Source organism: Equus przewalskii, chromosome 31 (assembly GCF_037783145.1).
Source record: "Equus przewalskii isolate Varuska chromosome 31, EquPr2, whole genome shotgun sequence".
Lineage (NCBI taxonomy): Eukaryota > Metazoa > Chordata > Mammalia > Perissodactyla > Equidae > Equus > Equus przewalskii.
The window spans coordinates 438,969-451,843 of NC_091861.1; the positions used below are offsets into that span (position 1 = coordinate 438,969).

The 12,875-nt window shown below is 44.8% G+C and overlaps 1 protein-coding gene across 5 annotated transcripts in view; it reads right to left on the bottom strand.

Annotated features, from left to right (window-relative positions):
• Positions 1-253: 253 nt before the first annotated feature.
• The window catches only part of DESI2 (desumoylating isopeptidase 2), a 55,648-nt gene continuing 43,026 nt past the window's right edge, over positions 254-12,875 (bottom strand). For 4 of the 5 annotated variants that reach the window (XM_070602113.1, XM_008542541.2, XM_008542540.2 and 1 more), the window contains one exon: positions 254-3,690. In XM_070602113.1, the coding sequence (XP_070458214.1) occupies positions 3,457-3,690 (234 nt within the window). In that variant the 3' untranslated portion in view covers positions 254-3,456. Of the gene's footprint in view, positions 3,691-12,562; positions 12,809-12,875 lie in introns of all 5 variants that reach the window. The other variant, XM_070602115.1, reaches the window with a different exon arrangement.

Consider the following 12,875-nt stretch of genomic DNA (forward strand, 5'->3'; position numbering starts at 1 on the left):
CAGGCAGGGAAGAGAGGGCACCTCCTCCCTTCCCCAGAAGCAGGGGCTGGCACCCACTGCCTGTGAGGGGGTGTGGTTATGCTCTGTGGCAGCTCAGGAGTTGTCCCATGGACTTGACCTCAAGAGGAGTACACGTGAGTCAATGTACGTGTGAGTACAAGAGGAATATTGGGTTTTAAAAATAACCTCCCAGCCCCCAACACAGATACATAACGGTTGCAGTCTCCCAGAGGTCAGAAAGCACTGTAAAACATTTCTTATAAAAGTATTTTTTTAATAAATTGATGTATTTCAATGTTGTTAACATGATAGATAGCCCAATGCTATATCAAGGTAGCAAAAGTGAAGATTCCTGGTATTTTTTATATAAAACACTATGAATGACAGTACATTTGCATACAGCTTCACAAGAAATTATCTTCAGGTTCATGAAGATTCTGTAACAGCTGTAACACCTTTCAAACAAGGAAGATGTATGTGTATTGACTGAGTCGACAACAGAAGTCTAATAACTGAGCTGCACTCTAAGACCATACTGAAGAGAAGGGGTACAATGGCAGTATGGCCAGCGTGCTAAACAAAACCCAAGTCTTTCAAACTTAGTCAGTGAAAGAAAATAGAGCCTGTATCAAAATGACAGAGTATCTCACAGGAATAGAGCCATGAGAAAGAGACAGACCGGAACCCTGAAGCAGTGAAAGTGTTTCTGCCTGCTTCGTGCTGGAAGCAGCCGTGGAGACAGAGTCCGGCTGTCCGCGTGCTGCGCCTCCCCTTGCACGCAGCGCCGGCAGCCGGCTGACCCAGAGCCCTGCTCTGCACAAATGCTGGTGTAGGGACTCGCACGAGTGCTGTGCAGCCGAGCTCAGGCATCAGCGCTGCCTGCAAGCCCGCAGGCCACACGTTCCAAAGCTGAGGCCCCTTTCTTAGAGTTGAAAAAAACCCTTCCGGGCATCGAAAACTAACAGTAGAAACTTGCAGCTTCTGACATTCTAGCACTGTATTACTGTCCAACCCACCGTGAGAAGCATGTTTTGCTTGGTTACAACTACAAAGAATACCTGACTCATCATATTGCATCTATCTCAGGGACTAGACTTTTGATAAAGGACTTTTCTTAACACAGATCAGGTTGAGAACAAGATTCCTGTCCACCAAGGGCAAGAAAAGGCTGGTTAAATGCTAGTTAATTAAATTCCTTCTCAATTTTGAATTGTAGAGAAGAAACTGACTTAAACGAGATTTTCTAAAGTAAAGACATTTATTTCTCAACTTCAGGTAGCATCAGATTGCAAGCAATCTCATGGCCAGGATTCTACCTGCTGATGGTCAGTATGATAATTGGCCTTAGGTCACTACTTATTTCTACTAGGACCCTTTATGCTATTTTTGAACTCCAAATGCTGCAGATCAAAGTAAATACAACAAAATAACAATAAAATCATTTGTGTGCTGAGGTGGATTCTGGATAAGCACACATGGGATGCTCCTGGCTTTTCACCAGAAATGTCCAACTAATGGCACTCTTTCATGGGTGTCAACAGCCCACATGTAAATCATGTGCATTTTAATGGATTAGAAAAAAGTGGTCCCCTACATTATTAAAAAAAAATCCCAAGCAAACTGCATCAAACACTGTTCACAAACCTGGGTTTTGGTGATAAGACCCTTCTTTTAGTGAACAAATTCACTACTAGAGTCTGAATTTTGAATCTCATTTTTAGACCTAAAGAAAGTTAACTTTCATAAAGATCATCTATTCCTTTCTTCTCTGTCACATCTCTTAAAACAAGTGCTCTGCTCCCTAAAGAACTGGGAATCCTTTGTTAAAGGCCTTCCTCTCCAGAAACAGAACAGTCAGAAGCATCGTTAGGTTCAGTGGCTTCATTTTCCTCAGGTCAATGCTTAGACCCAAGGTTTATTTCCCATATAAACAGGGTGTGCTTATGTTGATAAAATGAACCAAAATCTGCTTATGGAAAAGTTAAAAATGTAGTTTACTGAAAGATATGTATCTCTACAAAGAGCAATAGCAAACAGTCCGATCTAGAAGTTTAAATAAAAGTAAATGACCTTAAAACTACCAATATATATAAAGCTGAAGTCACTGCCTTGGATAATTTATACACTGCATCCAATATTTTACGTAGGACATTCATTCTTAAGGCAGAAGAAGTGAATCTGACATGTAATGACTGGGCTCTTACATCCAAGGGCCAAACTGGGAGTAGACGTGAGTAGAAAGGTTCTCTGCCAACAAGGACTCATCTGTGGGGACAATTCCATTCTTAGAGTATGTTATGTAAGAGACACATATTTGAGAGAACAGAAAAAGATGAATTTTAGGACACACAAATATGGTTTTCAACAAGAGGTCAATGAGACGCCGCTTCCCGGGATGAGGTGAAACTACTCCCATAACAAACTGACAAACTCCAACATACGCTTTCTGATACGGTACAGAAAATGTGTGAAATATCAAAGTATCTTTTTGGAGAGTGTTACTTTAGACTCTAGTTTTCAAGGTGTAGTATAAAAGGTAGCCTGAATAGTTAAAAAGCAGTTGAATGTCAACTCACACTGCTACTCAGAGGGCTACCACATAGAACATCCCTACCCTGTCAACAAAATCCTGAGCAGGGAGGATACAATATGTATTACGATAAAAATGAAGCTCCCAACACATGTGCAAAACACTCGTTACTAGCAAGAACATCTTTAACGAAAAACATCCTAATTACAGAATCAGAGGCATCAAAACCAGACAGACACAAGAATGTGCCACCCTGCCTAGGAGATGGATATCTGGGATGAAAGTCACCGCTCAACGGGACCTCGGGGGATGTGCTACTCAGAGTGGGAGGGAGCGCTAAGAGGAACGAGGCCCAGGGCCGGGCCACCTCCCATGCAGGCTGAGGTCCCAAGCCTGCAGGGCTGTGTGTGTGCTGCTTCACCGCCCTGCATCCTCGTGCCAAAACGTTAACAACACACACAAACCCAGAGGACCATTCTTAAGCAGGTGACGGTGACTGTAACCGTGCTTGTGTGTGCCTATTATTTATGCCACAGCTCGGGGAATTGTTGGAAGTGTAGAAAGATTACCTGCCTAGTTTTTGAAGACATGAAGATTTTCTTCTTTCACGGTGGCAGGAGTCCATGCAAGATTTGTAAACAGCGATACAAAATACTGTAAACATAACTTAACAGAGCTTGTATAAAAACAGAGGAAGTAAATCCAAATTTACAAGTGGGTAAAAAAAGAGGGCCGCTTCATATAAAGTTCTCCCTCCTGCGCCAAGTGATTCTTTTGATTACAAATATAATCCTGAGCTGAAAAACTGGGATTTGGGGGAGAGCCATCTTTGCATACAAAATATCCAAAGGACGCTTACTGTTTTACTTTTCTCTCGTGATACTCAACTGCCAGAGACAGTTCTGAATGTGTGACTTTGGAGACATTTATAGCTTAGTGTGGCGCCCGGGTCTGGAGCCCGCTGCTGTGCTCGCCATGGGAGCCGATGCGGCCGCGTCCTCCGCTTCCTCCAGTTCATCCTGGAGCTCCTGGCTGACGCTGGACTGCAGGGCTGCGGGAGTGAGCCACTCCTTTGGGAGGCAACTCTGTAGGAAGGGTATACAGGAGCTGAAGTAGGCCAGTCGATTGATCCAGCGCGGAATCTCCTTCCCACAAAGAATCTGCAGAGGAGAAAGAGTTTTCTATCAGGTAGGAGGGTAAGCTTATCTGGCCCACCGCCAAGGAGTGGGGGCGGGGGAGGGAGGCGGAGGTCTAGAAAGGCCACTGCACACTGGCCTTTGGAGGTTTTTTCAGGCCTTTGGTTTACAAGCAGTTCCCAACTCAGGAGCCTGGGCCCTAGTGTCGGCCCCATTCCTTCCTTTCTGAAGACCTTGTCAACTTGCTTACTTTTGACATGTGTAAAATCAAGCTAGTTTCACTTGGCTTTCTTCTTTGATCCTCTTGATTGCTTTCAGACGCATGTAAAAGTACTTTGAACAATACAGAAGAAAAGACTCTTGTTAACACAAGATATTATTAGAGTAACAGAAGTTCAAGCAGTTGGAGCAGTCAATCTTAGATTTTTTGCTATCTGTGAGTTCTCCTTTTTCAAAGATTCTTTCCTGCTTCCCTCCAGTCTCTATCATTCCATTCTTTTTGGCTTTTTTGCTGAGGAAGATTTGCCCTGAGCTAACATCTGTTGCTTATCTTCCTCTTTTCGTATGTGAGCTGCCTCCACAGCATGGCCACTGACAGATGAGTGGTGTTCCTATGCCCAGGAACAAAGTTGGGCTGCCAAAGTGGAACGCACCAGACTTAACTAGGCCACGGGGACTGGCCCCCTATCACTCCATTTTTCCTGGCCTGCATTTTACCCCTTTCCTCTGCCCTTGAACCACTTTTGCCAAGGAGCTCATACTGGTGAAGAAGCACCTTCCCAGACGAAGACCTGGCTTTGTGACCGTTGCACAAGTGGGGCTGTGGTCAGAACAAGGCACGAAAGCCTGCTGAGCGTGACAGGCAGAAATGGGGGCCAGGAGGGATCCCTCCCAGCTGTCGATGTGCTGCAGCCTCTCGCCCGCCTCCCGCCCTCACCCTGTCCTTAGGCCCCTAAGGTCCCCCTCCCCCGCCACCCCAACTCTGCATCCTTTCCCTGTATCCACTAGTAAGAAGTGGGTCTTTAATACTGACTTTACTCTTTATTACTCTCTTTCCCTTCTGCAGCAACACTGGGCTTAGCTGAGTCCAAGCTCTGCTGTCCCTTTGGCGTTTTTGCATCTGATCCTGTCAAAGATTATGAGCATGTGATCTGGAAGTACCATCTATCTTATCTTAGTTGATGACTTCAGAAGAGGTTTCAAAGTATCTTACGTCCCCAAATCAGCTAATATGTATATAAGCCAGCACCTATATCAAGAAACATAAATTTTCTTCCTAAGGGTTCAGCCCTAAACCTTAATGGTTATATTGACATTAATATTCTCTCTCTGTCTTAACTAAAGGGCAAGTGAGATGGTCTCACCTGAGGGAAGGTGGCATGTGTTGATCATTTCTGATTAATCAGCCTGGGGGCAGGGAGAGGCAGACAGTACTTAAAAATACTTGCAGTATGTGTACGTGCTCTAGATCTGGGGGAAGCCGCAAGGACCCAATGATCCTCTCCCCATCTGCCTACTCTAAACGCACAGGCAAACAAGGATAACACTGTACTTTACACCCAAGACGTATTCAGGGATGTCTGCAGGTGAACCACGGAGCAATGACCAGGAAGACAGGTTAATTAGGAGCTAATGTGGACTACTTGACAGCCATTCCCTCTTTCCACTTCCTAAATCCTGACCTTATTCAGTAATTTACCCTCCTCCATATATCCATGTGCTTTAAGGGAAGCTGACTTCATCCCAATCCGTGGGGGTATGGCTTGATTAACCTACAGCAGAGCTCTGTCAACTAAAGCCATCTGTTTTGTAGAGAACACTTTATTAAAACACAGCCATGCCCATGCAGTTATTCATTGCCTATGCTTCCTGGGCTACAACGGCAGAGGCAGAGACGAGTCCATGAACAGTCCACAAGCCTAAAATATTTACTATATGGCCCTTTCAGAAAAAGCACGGTAATCCTCAATGACGCCAAGGTCTTTTAAACTTTCAGTCAAGATCCATTAGCAGGCCTTTCAGCATTGTAACTTGAATTTTTTTTTCTTTTTTTTTTTTGGTGAGGAAGATTGTCCCTGAGCTAAGATTTATGCCAGTCTTCCTCTATTTTATGTGGGACGCTGCCATAGTGTGGCTTGATGAGCGGTGTGTAGGTCCACACCTGGGATCCAAACCCGTGAACCCTGGGCTGCCAAAGTGGAGTGCATGAACCTGATCACTACACCACTGGGCCAGCCCCTGGGATTTTAAAAATGAAACAGATGGTAGGTAATCGCATAATTGTGACACTTGTTTTAGTTATGCATAAATGTGTGTATATACTGGGTCATGATGTAAAATCTATTTCTTACTGTGGGTAGTAGTCAAAAAATATGTGGTTTATGTAGCAAAATTATTGCTGCATTTAAGCTTCAAATTAGTAATTAATCCCTCTTCTAGGACTCTATCCCAGAGACACACTGGCAAAAATATGAAAAGAGGTATGCACAGGATTATTCATTACAGCGCTTTTTGTAAACAGCAAAAGACTAAAAATAACCCAAATGTGATCAGTAGGAAAGTGGTTGAAAACATTTTGATACATCCCCATGAGGACTAATCAGCTGTGAAAAAAAATGAGGAATCTCTCTACATACTGCTACAGCATGAACTCCAGGATACACTGTTAAGTGAAAAAAGCAAAGCAGAGGAAAGTGTGTATAGGACGTCCCTAAGCTATACTGGTGGACAGGCACAGAATAACTTAAAGACATTCCCATTCCAAAAGGGAGGACATGGAAGGAAGAAAGGAATCACTAGCTCCGAGCAATGGTGAAATCTGACTGGGCAACCTCCATTACGTTTCAAGGCCTGGGCGTCCTCCTCTGTGGCCCTCAGTTCTGCCTTGTGGAACCTTCAGGTTATCCTTTTCCCCTTCCTGTAGAACTTTGGGACTCCAAGAGCATCTGTCCTCTATCTGTCCCTTTCAGTCCAAGCTGTGCTTCTGCTAATACGACACCCTCAAAAATGCTGTGAGTCTCCTGTGTAGCCATGAGATTCACTATTAGACCAGAACTTCCTCCACAGATCTTCCCTGAGAAATCTTACTTCGATTCCTGGCTTCTGCTGAGGTGGCTGAAAGGACCAGTGAGCCACATGTTTACAATCTGCAGCAGCAGCAAACAGTGACCCAGTCCTACCCTTGGCCTTCTCTCCACAGTGAGCTTTCCTAACAGTAAAGCTCCTAATTTTAGCATCTTCTGCAATCTGGGTAGGCTGAGAAATTCCAGAATCATCAAGTGCTGATTCCTTTTTCATTGACAGTTCTTCCCTCAATTTATCTTTCTTCTCATGTTTTACTATAAGCAGCAAGAAGAACCCAGGCCACATCTTCAAGACTTTGCTTGGAAATCTCCTTAGCTAAATATCCAGTTTATTGCTTAGGTTCTGCTTTCCATATAACTGTAGGATAAAATCCAGCTAAGCTTTTGTCACTATATCACAAAGACTCCCTTTCCTCCAGTTTCCAGCAGCATGTTCCTCATCTCCTTCTCAGCCTTTGCTGGTAGCACCTTTTATACCTCTATTTCTATTAACTGTCTGTTCAAGGCAATCTAGGCTTCCTCTATCAATACCTCCTCAAAATTGCTCCAGCTTTTCTCTAGCACCTAATTCCAAAGCTACTTCCACCTTTTTAGGTATTTCTTACAGCAGCACCCCACTTCCATCCTGCTCTGGAAGGGAGTTAGGTCATGAGGCCATGACCGACATCTGCATTGACTCCCCATGGCTGCTTTAACAGATTACCAGAAACTCAGGGACTGAAAACAACTCATGTTTTTTCTCTTACAGTTCTAGAGGCCAAGGAAGAAGGGTAGAGGGCAGTGGATGTGTAGAAGCTAGACGTCTATAAACACATTTTGTTTTTTTAGATTTGAGTTTGGAACCACGGAAAGAAAGATTTTATAAAACACAAACTTAAACTGAACAAAAACACAGCCCTGTCACCCAACCAAAAAAAGGATAAATGAAACGGAGGGCCCTAACTGTGTACTGAGTTGGTGGCATAACCACACAGAAATTATTCCAGTTAACTGTGAAACACTGTTATCTCTGCTGAGCCACACTCTAAAGACAGAAAGAACTGCCACGAACTTCAACTTTCCTGTCATCACATTGCTGGTTGCACTGGTGACACGCTATTTTAAGGCTGTTTTAGGTACAGAAGGATAAAACAAACGAGTATCACGCTGTTGTTGAGAACCGGGATTTTACACCCGGGGCAGAGAATCAGACACACTGTGGATGAGCTTAACTAAAAATCCTACAGCCTGAAGCTGAAGGTGAAACGTTACCGTGAACCTGTAAAAAAACATCCTAGCTCTGTCCCTGGGAAAAAAAAGATCTAGGAACCATATCAGGTCAGTAGCAATGAGCAACCCTAATGTCCAGATTAAGGTTTCTAAATGTTTCCTATTAGAAAAAAAAAAAGTTCTGAGGTAGGCAATATATAGATGAGCCTGGAACATTCTGCCATACCAAAAAACAAAAATCAAATATTATTAGGGCCATATCAAAAGACTCAGGAACCAACTTAAAGAGGCTCCCATTCATCAAAGATAGGACAAGAATACTAACTGTACCAAACTGAAACATATCAAATATTTTTAAATCTGGGGAGGAGGGGAAATCCATAATGAGACTAAATTAAAAAAAATTGGTTAGCTTTGGGGAATGCTAGGGGACTGCGTCAGGGGCATACAGCTGTAGTCACAGCCACGATCTATTACAGTGAAAGGATACAAAACGAAGTCAGCAAGGGAAAGGTGCAGGGGCAAGCCCAAGTAGGCACAAGACTTTCAAGGTCCTCTCCTTGTGGAGTCACACAGGACACACTTAATTACTCCAGTAAAAAGTTGTGACAACAAGTGTGAAATGTCTACTAGAGCAGCTCATTAGAGAGCCAGGGTCTAGGCTCTTTATTTGGGCCTGGTCATGCAGGTACCCCCTCCTTAGCATGTACGAAAATTTTAGATTCTCAGAACCAAGTGAGTACTTAGCACAGATCACACTGTTTGAACAAACAGGCTAGGCACAGTGAGCCCCTCCTACCCACTTCGGGAATGGCGGGAACCCTCCTGTGAAGTCCAGTGCTCACATGCCATCCAAGGCCGACTTTGTAAGCAGCAGCCTCAGGCCTGTTTTGCTGATTTTTTTGCACAGTCCACCCCCTTGGCCAAGCTGTTCTTACAGCAAAAATTACCAAAGGACCCCAGGCAGCAGGAGACCAACCTGAAATACTGATGTGAGTTATAGCCTTCAGGGGTCCTGGACTTAACCAGTTAAAACAAATACCATTAACTATCAAGCTTTATTTTAGAAAGTCAGGCGGCTTCCTCCTTAAGTTTTGGTGTGAACCCTTCTGTATCTGGCCTGTGGCATCAATTTAGGCACAGCACAACTCTAGCCAGTAAACTGAAGTTGACCTGAAGGATTTTCAGGGCTGAGGCAATGTCACTGATAGTCAGGGAGCACACAAAAGCAGGAGAATCCCAAAAGGCACACTGAGTTCACAATGTAAGGGCACCCCAGGCATCGCACACATCAGGCAGTACAAGTTAAAAGGGGCCCCAACGTGCTTTCCCACTGTGAGTGAGCACTGTGGGGCCTGCTACAGACGGAATATGTGTCCCCTCAAAATTCATGTTGAAATCCTAACTCCTAATGTGATGGTATTTGGAAGTGGGGCCTTTGGAAGGTGAGGGAGGTCATGACGGCTGAGCCCTCATGAACGGCATTAGTGTCCTTATAAAAGAGAGCTGAGAGCTCCCTCACCCCTTCCACCATCTGAGCACACAAGAAGATGGCCTATGAACCAGGAAGTAGACCCTCTCCAGACACCAAAATCTGCTAGCGCGTGGCGTCCCCAGCCTCCAGAACTGGAGAAGTTAATTTTCATTGTTGATAAGCCACCCCGTCCATGGTATTTTGTGATAGCAGCCTAAACGGACTAAGACAGGGCTTTCTGCTCTAGGGTTTCCAATCTAGTCTGAAAAATGAGTTGAATCTTGGTTTCAGAGGGACTGCCGGAAGGCCGTCAGTGTCAAACAGTTCTGTTTGTCCATGACAGCAGGCTGTCAGCCTCATCAGTATGGAAGACATCTGCAGGTGTTCTATGTGGAAAGTGCAAGAGCTGGGGCCACCCTCTGCTGTCTCTTGCTCAGCACTGTCTGTTTGCTTATAGGCCTGTTTGAATTCAAAATGCTTGCAGCAGCTTAGAAAGGCAGAATGTGAGGTTTTTCTTCAGAAAGAGGAAAAAGGCAGTACAATCACGCGCTGCATAGGGACATTTTGGTCAACGATAGACTGCATATATGATGGTGGTCCCAGAAGATCAGTACCACACAGCCTAGGTGTGTAGTAGGCCACACCATCTAGGTCTGTGTAAGCGCACTCTATGATGTTCGCATAGTGACAAAATCAGTGAACAACACGTTTCTCGGAACGTATCCCTGCCATCAAGCAACACCTAACTGCTAGGAATCATATCATATTAGACATCGGTCAGGATTAAATCCCGGGTTTTCAGAAAATTTCAAAATGAGTTTATACAGCCACCCACTCCTGTATCCTGATCATTTATCTAGTGAACAGCCTAGAAAAGAGCATTCTGTTTCCGGGACAGCTGCATTTAGTAACCAAACTGCCTAACTAAGGTGCGTGCACCAGGAAAAGGGTGGGAGAAGTTGAGTTAGGCTCCTGGTCCATTGCTGCAAACCGCAACTAATCCAGGAAGTCATTAAGTGAACTGCAGTGAATCATCCCGGAGAGGGAGGGGGGAGCAGGATCCGTCAAGTGTAGGCAGAGGGGTCACAGTCCTGGTGATGTGCTTTCTCCCAACTTACAGCTTTTGGCAAAAATCACGTTAGGAATGCAATCAGTCTCGATATTAGAAATACAGAGCTGATCAGCAGCTTGATTCAGATGGTTGCAGCAGACAAAAAACTCCTTTCCTATGTAGACCTGCAAGCGACCCAGACAGTTCAGTCCACATGCATGTTTTTACAGTGTAGGGGCCCATGCACGCTGTCCTAAATCTGCATTCGTTCCAAGTAGAAGCCTATCCCCTGAGCCTATCCCTGCTTTCAGTTTAGTCCACCTCGTGCTGAGGCTGAAACACAGCAGCGTGTAGCACACAGTCAGGTTTCAGCTTAAGACTCAAGTCCAGGCGATTGGAATAGTGAATTCATGATTTCAAAGAAAGCCCAGGGCTGCTCTTTGGCAGCAGTAGAGCCAAGACTGCAGGGCCAGAGAACCAGGTTTCTAAGGTCAAGTGATAAGCAAGGCTTTCTTAAGCCCTCTGTCAGACCCACTCAAAAATACGCACATCAGGCTGAAAAAAAATCAGCAGCCTCTGTGGGTCAGAATCTGATTTTACAAGAGCTCATTAGCAACTAAAAACTGCTTTTGACAACTTTAAAAGTATACTTCCATCTGGAGATTGTCTTTTTACATTGTCTCTCTTTTTCCAAAGGCTGCAATAGGCAAAAAATCATAGTAAAGACCAGCAGTTATGGAGACATTTTCTTTTAATACTTAAATGGATTTAAATTTCCATCCATCCTACTGCAGCAAAAAGCAAGGAAGCTGGTCCCATTGACACTCTTTCTTTGCAGCGTTCCGACAAGATGAGCGCTGTATCATCTCGAGCATAAAACATTTCTATCAGATATCCACAGATGCAAGAATCATAAAAGACAAAGCCATTAAAAAATTTCCCCTTTCTTTCCCCAATGCAAATTTACTCAAACTTGTGGCAGTAAATTTAGCACTCACAGGTCCAACGTTACAGCTGTCTGGGGAGATCCTGGCTGGCATGGGGAGTGCCTCAGCAGCAGCGAGGCTAAAGACAGACGGAGTGCCCCCACCACCCGCCTGTCACTTTGCTTGGCCCTGGGAACTGGTTTAACCACTTTTCCTCTCACTTGGAGGTGACAGCATTGCAAACATTCAGCATTCTTGGCTCACTCAAAGTTCAACTTTGGGAACTTTGGGGCTTTTTCTCTTCCTGCCTGGAGGAGAGAAGAGAAGCCTAAGGTATCACGTGGGCTGCCCTTCTTTTTGTCCTGTACTTCGGCCAGTATGGCCAAGCATCCAGCGTGTCAACTCTCCTCGAACTCATCTCTCACTTTCTAATTCTACAGGTAACTTTTGACCCCTCACAATAGCCTCCATTATAAGGGGTTTACTAAAAGCTCCTTGTACCCCTCACTGTCCAGAATTCTAGTCTCCAGCTCTGTCACTAACAACCTGGGTGGGCTTAGCTAAGTCATTTAGCTTCTGAGTCTCAGTTTCTTTAACAATTCAGCACTTATATGGGGGAAAGAATGAAAACTGTGACCTATAAAGATGGCTCCAGGGACATCCAGAATAGCTCTTTGGGCCCCCAGCTGTAACACGATTTCAGGGTTAGACTGGGGCTGCGGTGGTGTTACAGGTGCTCAATAAAGCTATCAATTTATTTGGGAAAGAGGGTAAATCAGAACTAGAGGAAGGAATGATAAAGCATAAGCAGCACTGGACTAAGAGGTCAAGGTCTAATCTGAGTTCTCCATAACCACCGTGGATAAGTCATTTCCCCAATCGGGGACTGTTTCCTTGTCTGTAAAACAAGCAGACTGGATTAAGTGCTGTCTAATCTCCTGCCAGTTTTAACATTCTATGGATCTCTGAATGCGATCCCTACAAATGTAATGTCTAGGGTCGAGAAAGCTCTGAACCACCTCTCTCTTCTCTGAAAATCACTAGGTCGTCTCTACGGTATCAAAGGACCCACTAGACTGGTGGTGCTTCTCCAACCGTCAGGTTCATGTGAATCATCTGAGATGACGCTAAAAGGAAGATTCTGATTCAGTACCTCTGTGGTGGTGCAGAAAGGGTGCCTGTTTCACAAACTCCTGTGATGCTGCTGCTGCTGGTCCTCAAAACATACTTGGAGAAGCACAGCAACGGTCCAAAGCTGCATGACGAAAGCCGCGAGGGGAGAGGAGGGGGCCGGGGAGCTCAGCAGCTCTGCGGGGGAGCTCAGTGAGAAGGCAGCACATTTCCCCTTGACGCCTCTCACAAGGTCTGCAGGGCCTGATGCTGTCACTGCAGCCATTTGCTAAGAGGCAGAAAGGTGGGAAGCTGTTTCAAGTGCTATTTAATTCTCTAGACCTAGTTTTACGACC